We start from the raw sequence: 20,222 nt of genomic DNA on the forward strand, positions 1-20,222 counted from the left end.
AGAGACCCAGGGATTTCTATGTTGTGACAGAGCCTACCTGATTGATATTTGAATTAGGGCAGTTAATCTGATTAATCGTGAGTAATTGATTATTGAAATAATTGTCAACTATTTTAGTAATCAATTAACTGGTAACTGGAGTATAGAGACTCTCAAACATGCCCTTAGCTGATAGAGCAACACACTTAGAGCAGCAATTCTATCAAGATTAAAAAAAATATATATATAAGCATTTTGCATTAAAGATAAAAAACTTTTTTTTATCTCTCAATATGCTCTATCCAGAACACCTCAAGTGGAAAAGTTTTAGTTTCACCTGCTTTCATTTCGTAAAAATTCTTCTTCAAGGAACCTTTGGCTATCCGATTATTAATTGATTAATCAAATAGATAATCGAAAGATTCATCGACTTGCAGAATAATTGTTAGTTGCAGCCCTAAATCGAGCTGATGCAATCTACTCTAACAATCTACTCTAACAAGGTTCCCTGAGTCTTTGGAAAAGAAATGGCTGTTTATTTACATGCATTTGACAGCTGGACAAATATAATATCTGAGTTAAAAGATACGGCCTCTATGTGGCAGCGAAAACAGGTAGTCAAATTGAAGGCACGCAGAAGAGTACGAGAGCGTTATGGTGACAGTTATGAAGTTAGTTTGGAGTTGAATGTTAGATATTTTAGCTCACAGTTGATCCAATACAGTAACTCAGATCCTATGGAGTTCCATTAGAACCAAAAATATGTTTATGTGTCTATGCATAGTTTTTTGTTTATGTTTTATGTACTTATGCCCAAGGAAGTTGTATGTTATGTGCACATGTTTATATAAGGTGTTTTTTATGTATATGTTGTTATTAAGTCCATTAATATAGCACATTTTTGTTGTAAGAAAATGAAGTGCTGCATACAATAGCATAACACAGAAAATTACATTCATTAAAAAAGAAGAAAAACATATGATAATAGCATAAAACGAAGTTGGACTAGTAATGTGTGAGTAGCACAGTCAATGGTCACGCTAAATAAATATTTTCTATCAGAATTTTCAGCAATTTCAACACTTTTACAGTTTTTTTTTTAGAATTTTGTTTCTAGTTTTACATGTATATATACTAAACCAGTCCGCTACCGTTTAAATTAACGTCCTTTGTTCGAAAAACAATATTTCAGTTTTGTTTTGATTGAGCTGAAGAAAATTTTGTTGACTCCTTTAATCCTGGAGTCAACAAATCTATGGTTCCATTGTGTAAAACGAAACTTTTGAGATGTTGGCCACTTTTCTGTGATACAGAATATTCTCTTTGTCGTATATTTCTGAGACATATGACACCACATGACCACATTGTAGGTTTCTGCCAAAAGGGGTTTTGAATTTCTGATCAACAAAGGTTTAGATCGGATCAGGGAGATTTTGCACATAGCTAATGTGGAGAATGGCCTCATTTGTCTTAGTTTTAGTTGTTGATTTAAAGGTTTAAATCAGGGGTGCCCAAGTCCAGTCCTCAAGAGCTACCATCCTGTAACTTTTAGATGCATCTCCTCTCTAACACACCTGAATCTAAAGCATCAACCCCCTCATTTAGCTCAGCAGAGGCATGGTAACGTGCCACTCATTTGATTCAGGTGTGTTAAAAATGGTTGCATCAAAATAGTAGCTCATAGCAGCTCTTGAGGCCTGGACTTGCGCACCCCTGGTTTAAATCATTGCTCTCAGTATCTAAAAGTAAGTTAAGGCAAGTTGGTTCAACCTTTCACCAATTCCCTGACTTATTAAAGAACGACATTTGTGTCATATTAATGGCATCAAGATATTTTACCTGTTTTGAGGAGAGTAAGCCTGCTCTAAGAGCCCAGGGAAACTCCAGGGGATTATCAGGTAAAAGTTTCTAAGAATTCAATTTAAAAACAAAGGAATTTTTCGAGGAGCACTAATTGTAACTCCAGTTACATGACATATATCCCTGAATTAAAGGCTGTGTTTACCCATTTATTTTTAGTGTGAATTTAAGGTAGTTTCTCAGGTGTTTCATCCTGAGAGGGATAAATCGACTGACCTGTAGGGGTATCGTGGCTGTGAGAGACCTCTGCTCCTGAGCTGCTGGTAGAGGTTACTGCTCAGTAAGAGAGGGTTCAACACAAACTCCTTATCAAGCTGAGAGAGACAACTCTGAGACACACAGAAAACACAATCACCTCACATAACGCACTCATGTGAGTCAGAAAAAGCTAACCAGCAAAAATAAACATTGAAGTAATACCTAGTATAGAAACAAGCACAACAAATAATAGAACAATAAAATAATAGAACCAGCATTATATCCATCCAAAACTGTAAAGTAAACTGTAAAGTATTTAAAGTGTATTGAACCTGTATAGTCTGCAGGGAATCAGGTGTTGAGTCCTGGTTTGAGCCGGGCAGTGAGCAAGGCAGCAGCAGCTCTCTGGAGGCGACGGGTTTAAGGAGGAGGGAGAAATATGGAGACGGCTGGAGGATGTAGTGGGAATATACACCTGTGAAAAAGGTTCGATCAGAGGATGTGAATGCAAAAACACAGATGGACTGACAAATTGTGGACTTCTTTTTCTGCGATATGTTTTTTTTTTTGTACTCTGACCTGAGCCTCCGGCTATGGACCTTTTATCAGGTTCCGCCTTCAGCAAGAGGAACAAGTCTTGACTCTGATGTCAGAGAGAAGAGATACTAGATCAGAAAATGGCTTTTAGTGCATACAGGGAGATATGGAGAACTTGAGAGAGCAGTAACATGCCATTTAAAATTATTTTGGCAGACTGAGACATACAGTAACAGCGAAACCAAACAAAAGTTTAATTAGTTTCAACACTGGATTAGCAGAGATCTCTCAAAACCTACTGCAACAACAAGGTCGATTCCTTTATTTCTGCTGAAAAATGAAGGACTATGCCCTGAAAAAAATCATCTGAGGCTTTCATGGAGGTTAAATTTCACAATTATTTTTTTTAAGTTTAGAAATTTGAAGATCCTGCAGGTAACAAAAAGGTAGCGGCTGAAATAAAGAATCTTTTGACTGTGAAACAAAACACAAACCATGTTTAGCCGCCTTTCATATAACATCTGTTATACCTTCCATTTTTTGTAATTTAAGGCTCTGAGAAGCGCCCACATCTCCAAATTGTACATAGATGCTGTTTTTTAGGAGATAGGCCTTAGATACATTATAAACAAAAAAAACCTGTCAAGCTTTAAAAGAGAAACCTCCTCATTGTTTAGCGATGAGGAGAAAATAAAAACAAGGATGGAAAATTTCTTTTTAGCTTTTGTTTTATTGTAATACTTCAATGCTTCAAATTGTTATCTAAATAGTTTTTAAAAACGATAAAAAGATACCTGAAAAAATACAGAAAAAACAGACTGTCTCCATGTTTTATCAATAAAAGTAGTTTGAGTGTTTCAGAACTAAATCACATTTCAAACAATGAATTACCTGTAAAATTTTCGTTTAGAAAGCTGAGTTCATTTTCAGCAGCCAGACACAGTCGCGATTAGTCCTAGATCCTAAGATTACACATTGAGCCTTGATCTTAACGTATTCAGAAGCAGATGAGGAAGAAAATCATAGACATTTCTAAGTCTGGAAATAATTTCTAAGGTATTTCTGAAGCTTTGGCACTCCAGTGATCCATCCTGAAAGTCATTATCTATAAAAGGAGAACACATGGAACAGTAGGGAACCTTTCCAAAGTATCCAGCCCACAACAGTTACCCAAAAAAACATATTGACAAGGAGGGGTTTTGATTTCACACAGGACCACATGGCTTCCTTTAATAAATCAAAACAGTTTGAAAACTACATTTGAAATTGTATGAAAAATGACAATAGTTTTTTTCACAGCCCTTTAGATCCAGTATCCTGATGGCTCAGTAGTGTCATGCTTCTTTTCAGGCTGAAGAGATTCTAAATCTGCTATAATCCAGTTGCTTAAATGGTGGTAGACCATCACAGGAGGCCGTTAACCCACTGTGAAGAATGTTTAGTTCCAGATCAATCAAAGAGCTTAGAAGGTAGCAGATTTTTCCAATTAAACACCAGATCCTTAAGGAAGCCACTGTTGGACCAGGATAATAAAAGTAGAAAGTCCTTGTTTTTTTGAACAGCTTTGACCCTGAAACCTAGTGACATCACCAGTGGTCTACAGCTGTTTTCCCATGATATGTTACACTTTCAGTTTCCTTCTCAGCTTTTAGTCTTAAGAGCAACTTCTCCTTTTCTGTAAGAGTAGGCAGCTTTTCAGCAGTCACATGAGGTTCTTAAACAACATCTGTTATCAAACCCAAACAGCTTCAGATAACTAGAGAAAAAAAAATGGCTTCGCTGTTGGAGTAATTTTAGGGGGCCATATCTCCCCCTAAAATTACCTTATACAATCTAAAAAAAAAAAACCCACATCAATAAGTGCACCTAGACATGAAAGCTTTGCTCAAACCTTTAATACAACTGTAAGAAAGGGAATGTGTTAAATGGTTTACACACCCTGAGGGTCTGGCAGAGAGCATGAAACAGGCTGTTGTTGGCCTCCATCTCGTCCCAGTCCAGCTGCCAGGAGATTGTGGGTCGGATCACCAGCGGCAGCCCGTACAGCACACTCTCACACACTCCGTCTGCATGCAGCACCCTTCAAAACACACAGCATAAAAGATAAAACAGCAGTACATGTTTTTGTTTATTTGAGATGTTTTGGGGCAGTAGTGGATTTTATTTACAATAGGAAATGTGCAGAAAGGGATCAGGGGAAAAAGAAATGCAGAAATGTTCCCATGATTGGTTAAGGAGCCATGGTTGCATCATTTATTGGTTGCCTGCTCTGCTGCACCATCTTGAACCATCCAACGAAAAGGTTTGGTGACTACAACTTCAAAATGCCTGTGATGGGAGCTAAGCCAGATATGATGACATCATTACTTAAATATATGAGCCAAAAACTGTGACTCATTTATGTAAAGCACCTTTTTGTTCCTGGACACAGGCTCATGTCGGCTCTAACTGTAGCTCTGCTGAAATGCAAAATCCATGCAAATCAGGAGAGTGGTTAACAGAAGCAAACAGGTCTCTAAACACCTAGTTTTCTGCTTTCTGATGTGAGGACACAAAGGACACAGTGTGTTTGTGTGTGTGTGTGTTTATGTGCTGGTGACATCAGCCCTTAAACATAAGCCAGGTGTTTTTTGGCATCTGAGAAAAAAAATGGCTAAAAATGTATTCAAAGCAGCTGCATGGCTAAATGCATCTACATGAGAAACAAAGATAATAAAAGGAAATATTATAAAACTAATAATTCAAATGAAGATTGTTGAAACTTTTAGAGGCAGTTCTTGTGAAACAAATAGACTAAGGTTACAAGTATGTCATCCTTTCTAATTACATTAGTACCACTCTTTAAATGGCCAAAGACTCAGGAGTGTTTAGTCACAAGGAGAATTAATGCAGGGGGCTGAGGGAGGGAGATGATAACAGAAATGGAGAGAAACGGTAAAAAAAAAAAAAATCTGACATGAGTAATACAAAACAGGAAAGAATGAACAAAGAATCTGTTGCAAATACAAGTGAAATAAATCATCAAAAACTAGGAAGCATAAACAGGAAGGAAGAAAAAGAGATATAGAGAAACTCACAAACTGAAACCCTTAAAGATTGAGACTCCTATGAAGTAACAAACTAAACACTGTTTGGACATCTTTCCTCCACAGGAACAACTAATCTGCTCTCACATCATTCTCTTCTGTATGATGTGGATTCGGATTATATTTATAGTACTACACACCAAAGTGAAGTGCAGCGAAATTCTCATTTGTCTAATTTAAAACACTTTGGGGCTGATCTTCATGTCTGCATGTCTTAAAACAGGTGTAAATATGTTTGTACGTGCAGAGCCGGTCTTAAAAAAGAAGTAAAATGATTTGTGTTCGCAGTTCAGCAGACAGTGTGTGCAAAGATTTTTATGCACAATTATGTTTTATACATTTGTACCCGTTTTAAGATAAGCAAGCATTCTTCTTCTTCTTCTTCTTCTTCTTCTTGTTCTTCTTCTTCTTCTTCTTCTTCTTCTTCTTCTTCTTCTTCTTCTTCTTCTTCTTCTTCTTCTTCTTCTTCTTCTTCTTCTTCTTCTTCTTCTTCTTCTTCTTATTATTATTATTATCATTACTACCTCTGTTTCCATGACTTAAACCATAATTTTTCTCTTACAACCACTCTTGACGGTCACATGCAATCTGCTCATTTTGGTTGAAACTAAAACTGTTTGCACGTCCTAATATTTGTAGATAACTTGCAAAACAGACACTTATTGCAGGCTCTAAAGATTTCATGTGACTACTAGCGCTTCTTCTGAATCTTTGATGCTGATGCTCATCCTGCAAACACAATACAGCATTATACTGGGAATACTTTTCTCAAAGCAGTGATGTTGATGATTTAATGGGGATGTAAATGGAGAAAAAAGAAAAAACGGCTAAAGGAGCTTACATTAATGTCAAAAGTTGGGAAAGCCTGAAAACATCACATTATATAACTTCTAAAACACAACTACTGAAAACACAAAATGTAACTTGACTTCATAGTGATGATTTAAACTGTATTGGACTTTCAAATTTAGACAAGAAGCTATCAAAATATGGGTGATTAAAGCTTAATTTTTTTTTTTTTTGCAAGTCACTTGGTGTTTTTATTTTTATTTTAGCAGAATCATTTTCCATTTATTCATTAAAAACTTCACCAAAACATCTTACAGTAAGAAGTGCCTCATTATGTTGCTTCCTTGTGTTCCAGCTGGTCCAGAAATAGAACAATAGTGATGAAAGGATGTAAAGCATATGGAGGATATAAACAAGCCAGTCAAGAAAACTTCTTTAAGCCCAACTGATTTTTGTTCCGCTCAACTGCGCTCGCTTTAAGATGTTTCAAACACCAGAGCAGGACAAAGCATCCTCTGATATGAGACAGAGTTCCATCTAAGAAACATTCCACCACTTCATAGAGTCAGAATGAAGGCATTCATAGCCAGAGGAGGTAGGTTTCATCACACGGACGGTAAATGGCTCAAGGACATGGCAGATGATATGGAAAAGGGGGAATTCGTGTTGTGTGCAAGAAAAGAAAAACTATTAAAAAACTTAGTTTAGTTTTCTTAGCAGTTTTAGGAACAGTAGTGGACCCAGAAAGCATTAGAGGCACTGCATATCTCTGATAGCCAAGAAACATCTTAGTAGCCTCAAAATGGCTCTGGAGAGAGCAGCTGTTGGGGGATCTTTACCCACTGATCTGATCTTGGGTGAGGAGATGACAGCAGATAGATAAATAGCTCTTCTTTCAGATCGCGCCACCCTTCAGTCAGTATGAAGGAGATTTAGTCACTAATGTGCCTATGTTAATTCATAGTCATTCAGCTTTGGGGTTTAGACATCAACAAACCTGTTGCTGGTTTACCACCAGTTCTGTCTGGAGCCCTTTGACAGAAACCATTGCAGATCAGAAATATTAACAAGATTAAAAGTTTTGGAAACAATCTGACTCAATCACCCACTTGTTACCATCTAACTAAGTAGACTGAATAATAAATATAAAAGTGGAAATGTGCATGATTAAGGTAAATATTCAAGATCTAAGAAATAGGTCATGAAGTAGCCACAGTCCTTCCAAAAAATTCAAAAGAGTTTTTGAAATACTGGAGGAAAAATTAGTCGAGACATCAGTAAATGGCATTAAATTTGGATTACTTGGAGGCAAATTATGAAAAATGAGGACAAGTTCAGGACTTTTGCACTGTTTAGTATGTCCACAAGGATTTACCAATCTGTAGAACTAAGTCACAAACAATCTCATTGTGATCACCTATTCTTACTTTAGTATGAGATTAGACAAGCCTAAATCTAAAGCTTAGATTTCCTCAATCTTGCTATTTAATGAAGACAGTATGTAGCGACTCCATAGCAATCCTTGTCGCTCGGTAGAGATAGGGCCCTGTATGTGTATGATGTGCTGCAGTCTTAATCAGAAATGCACTCTGAATCCAAGAATACGCTGTTGGTGTTTTAATACTGTTTGGTAGCTTATATAGTCACTCACAACAGATTGTACTGTCCTCCGGAATGCAGGTGAACACACCCATTTAAGCAATTAGCTGTCACCACAGCAACTACGCCCCAGGTGATACATATTACACCTACACAATAGCTATTAAACATATTTCTAAACTTATTATTTTGTGCATCTGGTTGAAATGAAATCAGCTTTTTAGAAAAGAAGATAATTTGTCTGCTGCTGTCTTCTTGAACCCCAGTCGGCCTTGGCAGATTGCCGATCACACTGAGCCTGGTTTTGCTGGAGGTTTCTTCCTGTTAAAAGGCAGTTTTCCTCTCTTCTGTCGCTACATGCATGCTCAGTGTAAGGGATTGCTCTGGAGTCAATAAGCCGATGTGATCATCTAGTTTTCCTTTGACAGAAAACTTTGAACCAATCTGACTGTATGATCTGGTTGAATTGTAAAGTGCCTTGAGCTGACATGTGTTGTGAAATGATGCTATATAAATAAACTGAACTTAACTGAAAACTTACATTTTTGATGAATCCAATTTAAAGAATGGCTCCAAGAGGAAGTAAAATATATTACAGATGCTATAATTCAAAGAGCAGGTCTGTTCACTGCTGAGGCTCACACGCATATTGGGTAAGATAACTGTTGATTAAAACATATGTGGGGGTGTCTAAATTTGTCAATAAAGGCGAACAAATTTCAGATTTGTATTTATTTTATACATGTGAAATCAGATGTTTAATCTGTGCGAAAGTTTAGTGTCATGGTTTTGGTTATGTTGTGCTTTACTTTGCTCCATGTTTCCTAGTTTTATTGGTTTAATTCTTATTTTGTTGTAGTTTCTAGATTTATGTTAGTTCTCAGGTGTTTCTGTTGTTGTCCTCTGTTGCCCTCTTGTGTGTGTGTGTTCCTTTCCCGTTGGCTCCCTCGTTGTCTCCTCACACCTGCTCCTTGTCAGCTCGTTAGGCCTCCCTTTATCTGTCAGCTACATATACTCTCCCTCTGCAGTCACTCCTTGTTGGTTCCTTGTTGTTGCTGGCTTCTCATGTTGTTGTCTTCATACCTCATCTCTCCCTGGCTCCTCGTGTTTAGTTTCCCCTGATGTCTCCATGGTTCTGGTTTGCTTTACATTTTTAGTTGGATTTTTGGATTCCTGCCTTTGTTAAACTGTTTCCTTTGATTAAATCTGCAAGAACTCACGTCTGCCTCCCTGCCTCTGCATTTGGGTCCACAAACACCAACCAAAACCTGGCATTTAGAAGTTCATACAAGTTACAAAGTTCCAACTTTGCAAAAAAAGTAAAAATCCAAAATTTAGGAGTATGAACCTAAAATCCCTGATAGAGCTGTTGCACTCCTTATCAGTTTGTTGCAATAATGCACAATACATTTTAAATTTCTTAACCTTCATGGACTTATATTAACCAATTATGACTCCTACATTTTTATTGACAGTTGTTGTCCCCAATATGTGCTTACTTGACAGCTCTCAGACTCTGTGGAGTCGGGCTTTGATTGCCAGGGCCTCGGACCGCAGGCAGGAAGTCTTGGATGCTTTCGGTCTTCACTCCCAGGCTGGTGGTAAGTGGGATGAGGGCGGGGCTTATCAGACGCTCCAGCATGTCACATTTCACACAAACTGGAAAAAGTGTGAGCGATGCATGTCTTTAAATCTGTTCAAGTGAATAAATGTGGGTTTGTGCGGATCTTGGATCTATCTGACCTGGATTATTAGTGGTGCCAGGAAGCAGTAGGTGGAGATGCTCTTTGTCACCTCCCTGCTCCTGAAGCCACATCTTTAAAATGGTCTCCATGGCAAACACGCTGTCCTCCACCTGCTGCAGGTCCACCTCAGTCCCTAACATCAGTGAATCTGCAGGGAAACACACACACACTCCTCAGTAAAAGACTGATATGCTGCAGGACACTGCACACTTCCTCCCAAACTTTAAGTCAACTTATCAATTTTCACTTTGGACTTCAGCCGCTTTTTCAACCATTTTAACTCCAATCTTTGACCAGAATGTGTCTTTGAGGTATACTGCTGGCAGCAAAGAGATTTAATCTAAAACTGATTATCTCCCTGTTGTTTTTGTGTAGACACAGCTTTAATGCACCCCATCAGTTTGAAAGCAATTTTATTCCTGAATGATCCCAAACAAGCAGCAGCACCTTTATCTTTATTGAATCTATTTGACATTTTGAAGACTGCCAAGAGAGATGTAATCAACATTTGAGTGCTGCCTATAAGTGTATTTGTAAATTTAATGGAGGGATAAAGTTTGGTAGAAAAAGAAAAGGCAAAGATCAAATATTTCTTTGCCTTCTGTCTGTAGAGCTTCTTCATTAACAAGCCTTATGGAGATGCTGAGTTAATTTCCAGCAGGATCTCTCACCTGTTTATGCTTCCAAAGGTACTACAAGCTTGTTCAGTGACTGTTACTGCGGATGTAATCGCTAAGACTTTCTAAGGGATTTTATCAGGAGGAAAATTAGACACCAAAGGAAAAGCAAATGGCTGAGGCCAACCCCAGCAGCAGCCTGCTCTTCCTTAATGCCTCATTAGAACCACGTGCTTTCATCCACCATGCACTGATTCAGTAATTCATGCATAGGGAGCACTGACTGAGTACTGAGCTCATTATCCTTGGATTTATACAGTATATTAAAAAAAAAAAAAATATTTTGTTTTTCTTTTAATAAACATAGTTTAGGTTTCAATAAGCTGTTATCAATGGTAATCAAACCCAAGTCAAACCTTCATCCATCCACTCAATGATCTTCTTTGATTTAACTTTTTTAAGATAACATAGACTTTATTGATCTCACAGTGGAGAAATTCACTTGTCACATCATCTCAATAGCCAGAAGAAGGTGCCAAAAGAAGGAAAAGCTTCAGAAAATCCCCTGAGAAGAGTATTATCCCACTTTAAAAAGGGCTTTTAGTTGGTCAGCGTTTTTTTTTTATATAAACAATTCCATGTTTATACATATACAAAGACATATATAGACATAAATCCATAAAGCGTTTCTTCAGATATATTTACACCGGTGGATTATCAGTAATCTGACCTGTCAACAGGGGAATCTTGCTGTTGCCATTTTTACATTTTCTTCTTCATTTATCTGCACCTCATGATACTTTTCACTTACAATCATTCTGCTTTCCTCATGCACCTTCACTGCAACAATCTAATAGAGTAATTTTATGCTGTCTCTACAGTTTTTTAAATAATTGTTTATAATAGATTCCACCTTTCCTGGGTTGTCACTGTACAACTGGCCTAAAGATGAAAAGAGCCTTTGGCCAATTCTGGCTTGGTACAGGTGTACAATACGCTCCATCCTAGTTAATCAACAACAATATTTGAATTTAAAATAAGCAAAAACAAATGCTTTAAACTGCTGTATTTGTGCTTGCTGTCTCTTTGTGTCTGATTGAGTGATCTAAAACATTACAAGAACTTAAGACAGAAGCTTTTTAAATGTTGTACTGCTAATCTACAACCATGCAAACATGTCTAAAGTCCTTCTCACAAGCAGACAGAGATAACAGATAGCAACCTAAAAAGACAAAAACATGGATAAGAAAGAAGTTATCACTACAGAGGTGATAGTGGTGAGGCACTTACTGAGCAATAAGCAGCTAAAGCCCCAAGTTTCAGAGACTTAATCAGCTAAGAAAGTAAGAAGATAAATTAATGACTTTAAAAAGGTTACAAGAAAGAAACCATAAAAATATATATTCCATTAATGAAAGATGATAATACCTAACCTTTGTTGTCAAAGAATCCTACATCAGAAAAAAAAGTGCTCAAACTTTTATGCTTTCGTCCCTCAACAGAGGAAGTGTTGCCTAGGCAATGGTTTGTATCTCACCACTAGATGGCAGCGTTATTCAACACATGTGACAACAATTGGACCACAATCTCTGTGACCCAAACCATCTTAGGCTGTCATTTGAAATATTTGCCCTCAGACGAAGACCTCCACCATCTGATGGTTGTCAAGCAGAAATCTGTGTGAAATCTTTATTTTTCATATTTTTCACATAATTTACTACCCTGTTGTTTGTTGTTACGGCTTACTTCAAAGCATAAACTCGAAACTTTCTTCTCTCTATGTTTTACCAAAGGCTTGACACAAATCTTATCTAATCTTATGTCTTTCATCCTCCCTGTTTGCCTGCTGTTTAAAAGTTAATGAGCCGTCAGCTGATAACTAATGGGACTAAAGGGAGAGCAGAGGATCAGGAGGTCAGCAGAAGGGAGGATAAGTTGGAGACAAAATATCCACACAATCCACTTTTTGATGAAATTAAGTAAGTTAAAATTCCTACAGCAGACTGAAGTACTTCCCCGTCTATCATAAGCTTCTAGCTTATTTTGATTCATTTGCAACATCAGTAGATCTCCATCTAGAAATATGGTAGAGGAGAAAGAATCATCATTTTTTATTGTTCTCCTCCGATTCATCACTAAAAGTTGGAAACTGACCACTAAGTGAAAGTCGGAGAGGCTAAGAGAAGATTTAAAACCGTTCTAATTAGTCAGCCTTTATTTGTTTAAGGCAACATTTACACTGCTGCCTGAAGTGACCTAAATCCGATTTTTTTTGCCCATATGCGACCTGGATCTGATCTTTTAATGACTGTCTGAACAACACAGATGCAATTTTTTCTGATGCGACCCAGGCCGCTTGGATATGTGGTCCTGAATCTGATACGAATCTGATTTTTTGAAATGCGACCTGTGTGTGAACAGCCAGGTCGCATCCATCCTACCTTAATGTCATTAATACCCGACAGTGGTCACTATTCAGATTATTACTAATCGGATTAAAAAAAAAACGGAATTGAGCATCAAGGCCTGAAGAGTGAACGTAGCCAAAGACTCATGCTGGAAATTTAAACTTGGCATTCTGTTCTTCTCAGAACATGGATATGCAGACTTTTCCTGATTCACTCTGGGTCATCTATAAAAAGACATCTGTTAAGAGAACCAGTTCATTAAGAAACAATGTTAAAGGAATAGTACACCCAAAACATGATTAGCCTTCATTTTCTACTCACCCCCATGCTGAACAACACTCTGGAGTACTTTTTTGATATCTCAAATGCATCTGGAGATCTGGGAGGCTTCTTGCTGTCTGCTGACATTCAAATAATGGAGGTCTATGGTGACCGAGACAGAAAGGTCCATAAAAGTCCACAAAAAAACGTGTCAATATTCCTCCATACTGCTCGTCCAATGTATTCCAAGTGTCCTGAGTGGGTAGCATCCAGAATTTACTCGAAACAAAGTCATTTAGAATGTTTTTAGAGCATAAACAGTAGTGTATAGGATTTCCTGAAAGCGCGCACATGCGTGATCACGACGCTACGGAAGCCGGCAGACCAAACCAGATGAAAGTGCGCATTCAGCGTCTGCTCTTCCAATAATGCAAGCATAGAAGAAGAAATGTGCCGTTTACTTGTGCAAAGAAAGAAACAACGAAAGAAAAATGTCTGAGGACTTCAGTGTTGAGGAAGAGCATGAGTTCTTTGCCGAGCTGAATGCGCTGGTTTGGTCTGCCGGCTTCCGTAGCGTCGGGATCGCGCATGTGCGCGCTTTCAGGAAATCCTATACACTACTGTTTATGCTCTAAAAACATTCTAAATTACTTCGTTTCGAGTAAATTCTGGATGCTACCCACTCAGGAAACTTGGAATACATTGGACGAGCAGTATGGAGGAATATTGACACGTTTTTTGTGGACTTTTATAGACCTTTCTGCCTCGGGCGTTATGGACCTCCATTATTTGAATGTCAGCAGACAGCAAGAAGCCTCCCAGATCTCCAGATGCATTTGAGATATCAAAAATGTACTCCAGAGTGTTGTTCAGCATGGGGGTGAGTAGAAAATGAAGGCTAATCATGTTTTGGGTGTACTATTCCTTTAAGCCATGTAATAGGAATTCATAAAAAAAAAAATCAAAATGGAAATGAATCTGGCTGTGACACCATTCTGGAGAGAAATATCAGCTGTGTTCGAGATCTGCCTGTTTTTCAGTGTAGTCCTGTTTCTCTAACTGTGACTAACTGGATGTGCTCTCTCCATCCTCTGACATGGGAGCTGGCTTGGAACTCATCTGCCTTGCTGTGTGTTTCCTGGGGAGCTATTTTTGCTTCTTTTCTATGTTTGCTTCCCTCTCTATGAACCCCAGTTGGCCTCGGCAGATGGCCGCTCACATTTAGCCTGGTTCTGCTGGAGGTTTCTTCCTGTTGACAAGGAGTTTTTTCCTCTCCACTGTCCCTACAAGCATGCTTAGTGTGAGAGATTGCGTTTGAGTTAATGAGTCGATGCAATCAACTGCTTTTTTTTAGATAGAAAACTTTGAACGAACCTGACTGTATGATCTGGTTGAATTGTAAAGTGTCTTGAGATAACGTGTCATGAGTTGGCACTTTATAAATAAAATGACAGCTAATTGAAAACATATAGTATAGAAGAAGAGTTTATATATATCTACCTGCACTAAGGCGACTGATTTAAAACAACAACTGTCGAGCTAGTTCAGTGGGAAATCCTTTAATCACGTGAAATGGTTGCTAGCACGTGCCTCACAAAGGGCATGGGTCTGTTGAGATAGGTCTCATAGTCTCTTCAGATGTGTTGGAGCACGGACACATTCTTAACATGGAGGGACAATGGCCCTCAGACACCAGGATTGTCCCTCTGAGTTCCTGTAGTTCGTACCGCATTGAGACAATGAGTGAAAGGAGATCACCTGAGTGCCTTTGGTGTTGTTGGTCAAGTGATTTCAGAATATAAGAGTTTAGAATCAAAGAGTAAGATCGCTAGCAGGATTGGAGATTTTTTCTCCATACTGTGGAGGTAATGCAGCCATTTCAAAGGAATATCTAAAAATGTTTGGGACTGGAATTGAAGACACTACAAATAGATTTGCAAAAGAGAGAGCAGGTATTTTCTGTAATATATAATCTCAGTATCCACAGTCAAAATGGCCATCTAGTTATTTGCTTGTGTGAGGCCATCTCCTCTCAAATCAGAGTAAAAGATGTCAAATGGAAAGATGCATCAGCCTTGGAAATGCACCTCAAAGTCTCCATCTTCTCACAGACAATTTCCCTGTCAGCATTCATCTATTGTCCTCTCAGAGCTGTGCAGAAAGAAGCGCTACTACTCTGTCCAGGTTGTTTTTCCTCCACCTTTTTCCTCCATTTTACCTTTGTTTTGTCAAATGATGCCAGTTTATTCAACTAGGCGATAATAATCAATGCTCACAGGTATTTGCACATTAATCTCAACTAGAGTAAAATAAAAATGATAAAAATTAGGATGTAAATAAGGTATTTTCAAACATTTAGTTGCTGTCTGATAATTTACTTTTGCCAAGTTTCATCATGATTAGTTAATTTCTCTGCATTTATTACAAGAAGCGCCTTTGTCTGTTTGTAGAAACCACCAATGACAGCTCTTAAAAAACAGCGTCACCCCTAGCAACAAGGTCAACCACACCTCCTCAGTGAGACAGGAATTTCTGTCAGCTCCTCGCTTAGCGTTGCCGAGTGAAATGCTGAATCACATTCAAGCTAAAAGTCTCTGGGGATTTTTTAGGCTAGCGTAGGAGCTATCTGAGAATCTTTGTTACTATGGGCCGTGCATTATTTCTGCTTAGATCTGGCTGGGCTTGCAAACTGACAGTTCACCTAGGAATGAATTACACCCTTTAGATGGGAGAGACTAATCCTCACACTGGGCGACAAAATCCACTGGTTTGATCATTCAGCTCAATCTCAGGAAGCTAGGCATCGACTTTAACAGTTCCTCATAACTATTTTGACACCTTTTTATTGAACTAAGTACCGTAAATACATTTAAAAAAATAAAAAGGACGACTTTACAGCCTTCAAACAGTAAAGATTCTGTTGTTCAGCTTTTCACCCACAATCAAAATTACATTATCAGTTTTAGCCCCTCTTTTTTTTTTTTTTTAAGTACTGGTTCTTGCTTTAAAGCTTTTGCAGTTGAGCCCCCTTTTGATCTCTGATCTGATCCTATCCCACATCCCTGCCCACACTCTGAGGTCTTCAGGTCAGAGGCTGTTAGCGGCTCCTCCAACACAGTTTATGACCAGATGGGGATCGACTCTTTGAAATAGCAGAACCAGAACTGCAGTAATGTCACCTCTGCACTATTTTTTCTTCAAAAAACCAGACATTCTAATTGAAAGCTTTATTAATACATTTCCCTGAAGTAGTTAATACCCTACTTAACAGTGTTTGCCCAGGCTCTTTACTGGTTTAAGCTTTATTGGACAGTAGGAACATTACATTTATTCCGGTTCTGTGGTTTGATGAAATGACAACTGATTTTAATGGCTAAAAGCTAATGTTATGTTTGCTGAACACCGAACATTAAAATACATTATCCCAACTGTAAAGCATGGTGTTGGCTCCATCATGCTCTGGGGATGCCTTTCAACACCTGACTATGGATGGTGCTTAAAGATTATGAAAAAGAAGACAAATCCACAGAAATATCTAAAATCCTAGAGACTAATTGGAGTTATTTTGGGGGGGAGGGTGCAGCAAGATGACATAAACATCGTAGCAGAGCTGTTTTTTAGTGTCCAGATGGGACTCATTCACAGCTGCAATTGCAACATACAGCGTTTAAAATATATACTGACTTCAAGGGGGAGAATATTTATATAACAACTAACCACTTTTGTATTCAATGAACTTTTTGATATTTGATTTTTTTGGTTCAATATAAAGCAGATTTTTTGAAAGAATATAAAGGGTGCAGCATTCAGGGTGTGAATACGTTTCTTTTGTACGAGAAAAGTGAAAATGACGAATAGATTGAAAAGTGTCTGAATAGGGAAGGTTAGGGCAAACTGATGGCCTTGTGGTGAACTGGGAAAGAAGTATAACAGAGATCTGGCGCTATCTGAGCTGGAATAAATACATGGAGAGAAAAAAGAAAAAAAAAAACAGGGGGAGAACAGGGAGGAGTCAGGAGAGGATTGGGAGATAGAGAGGAGATGGATGGGTGAGCAGAGTGATGGATGATAGACCACACCGTCAGCACTGCTAGTAATTAGACCACCAAGTAAGCTTGTGTTTACGAGCGTCTGAGGAATTAAAAGGGAACCAATAGAAGGGAAATAAACAGTGAGTTTTATTTCTCTTAGTTGTTTAATTGCTGGAAAATGATGCGATAAACAGGGAGAACGGGTAAGAGCGGTTCACCCTCAAGTGTGTTTGGTGAGACAGCAGAGAGCTATAAAGTAGCTTTATCTGCATTTAATCCTTCTCCAAATATATCTCTTTTTCTCAGTCTTTGCTTAGCTTGTTAATAGTGGGTATTTAAATCAGGTAAGATAAAAAAAAAAAAAAATCAATTAAATCTCCCACCCTCCCTAAACCTCTCTCTCTCCTCACTCTTTCTGTCTTTTTCTTCCTCTTACTCTGATTAGAGATGAAAAATTCATTAAATCAAGAGCTGGAGCGAGTGACCTAGCCCTAATCTGCAAGTCTAATAGTGCTCCTAAAATCTCATTAGGTTGTCCTCTATGTGTACATGTGTGTGAAAACCATGCTATGCATGTTAAGGTTACAACAACTGGGTGGCACTGGAATCTCATTAAAAATGTATCAGTGTGCAAAGACCCTCCCTTGTATGTAATCATGTTTTTCTGAATTGCTGCATGTAAGGTATGATTAAACAGTAGTTGATAAGGCTCTTTCAACCAGAAGAGAGCTACTGAAATGTTCAGTTATCTTTACACTCCTTTTCTACATGCAAATGATATTTGAATAAAAAAGAACCTACATGCAGGGCTGCGTGTGACACAGTGGTAAGGTCTCCAATTTAAGAAGGCTACTTGTCCTCAATGCAGCTGAAACCTTTAATGGCTTCCCCTGGTGTCTTTCCGGGCCTCTTTATAAAAAAAAAGGCAGCAAAATCTACAAATATACACAACAATGGGGGGCTCTTATGATGTAAAATCTATTTGTTGAGGATTCTTCTTAGAAAAACACACAAATCTCATATTTGGGGCAAACAAAGTAATCAGAGTTGCATTGTTTAAGTAAATGTAAATGCTGATGATGGCAAAAAAGATGAGCTGAACACTGCTCATTAACTGTACAGCATATAATAGACGGTTGATTAAAAGTTATATATAAAAAAAAACGTTATATGTGGAGAAATTCGGACAAAAATTGAAAAAAATACAGAATTTTCCTTTTATAAATCAATTTCTTGCAAACAAGGAGAGAAACACAAAGCAGGGAGCCATTATCCTTGCTTTGTGGATGAGAAACTGAAGCAAAGACAAAAACAAAGACAGCTTCAGTCTGCGTTTGTTTTCCTTCATCTTGAACATAAAATGTTACTAATAAAAATTATAAGTGATATTAAAAGTAAATCGAAATCCAAATGTCCTTTAAGAATAACTTGTGAATGCTTACATTTTGAACAGTCCCATGTTTATATTACTACCAAAATTACTTCTTTCTGCAGTTCAGTTATTTCAGTAAGACTTTATTGGTAGCTGTGCAGTGACTTAAAGGGTACCACTGCTGCCAGCAAAAAAGTTCCGTGTTTGATTCCCAGGCCCAGGTCTTTCTGCATGGAGTTTGATTGTTCTCCCTGAGCATGCGTGGGTTCTCTCCTGGTACTCCGGCTTCCTCCCACAGTCCAAAAACATGACTGTTAGGTTAATTGGCTTCTCTAAATTCTCCTTAGGTGTGAGTGTGTGCGTGAACGGTTGTTTGTCTTGTGTGTCTCTGTGTTGCCCTGCGATGTGTTGGCGACCTGTCCAGGGTGGACCCCGCCTTCCGCCCGTAGATAACGGGAGATAGGCACCCCTCGGGACCCCAGAAGGGATCAAGCCTGACAGAAAATGAATGGATAAATGGATGGACTTTATTAGTATCATCTAAACTGATAATGGGAAATAAAAGTAAAATGAATTTCTCAGTTTAGGAAAGTGTGTGAAATATTTTCTATTAACGTACAAAAACATCACGTATCATATTCCAGCTTAAATGTTGAATTTCTCTCTTTCAGATATTTCCAGCAGCAGTTGAACGATGATGAGTTGGTGATTTGAGCAGGAATATCGCTCTCCCTTAATCCCTCTCTACTCTGCGAGTGTTGGCTTGTAAACAAGCTAAAGACCCAGATTAATCCATTGGGATATATTGTCTCAAGTATTATTTCCAGAAAACCCTACAGGTGAAATGAATCTGCTTTTGCCCACACAAAGCTCTAAAAGCCCAACATATACTGAATTTGTTTCGCCCATTACCCATTAGTCTTTTACTTTTCCTTGTAAGTTGGAAGATAACCGCATTACATGCTTTCTATAAGAGGTACTGTTCTTCCTCTCATCCTCCACTCTCTTTGACAAATGCGCAGTAATGCTTTCTTTTATCTGTGCATTAGGGAGGAGTGCTTCAGCCTCATGACCATTAGCCGGTTTTAACATCAGCTCCTTTAAGTAATGACACTAATGTTGTACTAGTTGAGGAGGCTTGTCTTTCCAATCCTGTTTTTAAGATAAGCTTTGCTGATAAGGATAATGGACTGTGTTCTCTGTACAGAAGGAAATCCTTGAAGCTCTTTGAAAAATGTTTGCAAACTCCACAAGAACCTTATAACAATGCTCTCTAGTTATATTGATCTACACTCACCGGCCACTTTATTAGGTACACCTGTCCAACTGCTCGTTAACACTCAATTTCTAAGCAGCCAATCACATGGCGGCAACTCAGTGCATTTAGGCATGTAGAAATTGGACAATAGAAGATTGGAAAAACGTTGCCTGCTCGATTTCTGCTGCGACATTCGGGTGGTAGGGTCAGAATTTGGCGTCTACAACATGAAAGCATGGATCCATCCTGCCTTGTATCAACGGTTCAGGCTGGTGGTGGTGGTGTCATGGTGTGGGGAATATTTTCTTGGCACTCTTTGGGCCCCTTGGTACCAATTGAGCATCGTTGCAACGCCACAGCCAACTTGAGTATTGTTGCTGACCATGTCCATCCCTTTATGACCACAATGTACCCAACTTCTGATGGCTACTTTCAGCAGGATAATGTGCCATGTCATAAAGCTGGAATCATCTCAGACTGGT

The 20,222-nt window shown here is 38.4% G+C and overlaps 1 protein-coding gene across 1 annotated transcript in view; it reads right to left on the reverse strand.

Moving 5' to 3' along the window:
• The window catches only part of LOC119786638 (meiosis 1 associated protein), a 158,192-nt gene that overhangs the window by 20,324 nt on the left and 117,646 nt on the right, over positions 1 to 20,222 (reverse strand). The window contains exons 6-11 of the mRNA XM_038290132.1: positions 9,792 to 9,941; positions 9,548 to 9,713; positions 4,513 to 4,654; positions 2,617 to 2,680; positions 2,370 to 2,512; positions 2,056 to 2,168 (exon numbers count right to left, since the gene is read on the reverse strand). Of these exons, the coding sequence (XP_038146060.1) occupies positions 2,056 to 2,168; positions 2,370 to 2,512; positions 2,617 to 2,680; positions 4,513 to 4,654; positions 9,548 to 9,713; positions 9,792 to 9,941 (778 nt within the window). The remainder of the gene's footprint in view (positions 1 to 2,055; positions 2,169 to 2,369; positions 2,513 to 2,616; positions 2,681 to 4,512; positions 4,655 to 9,547; positions 9,714 to 9,791; positions 9,942 to 20,222) is intronic.

This window comes from Cyprinodon tularosa, unplaced genomic scaffold, assembly GCF_016077235.1.
Source record: "Cyprinodon tularosa strain WSP-4 unplaced genomic scaffold, ASM1607723v1 ctg276, whole genome shotgun sequence".
Taxonomy (NCBI): Eukaryota; Metazoa; Chordata; class Actinopteri; order Cyprinodontiformes; family Cyprinodontidae; genus Cyprinodon; species Cyprinodon tularosa.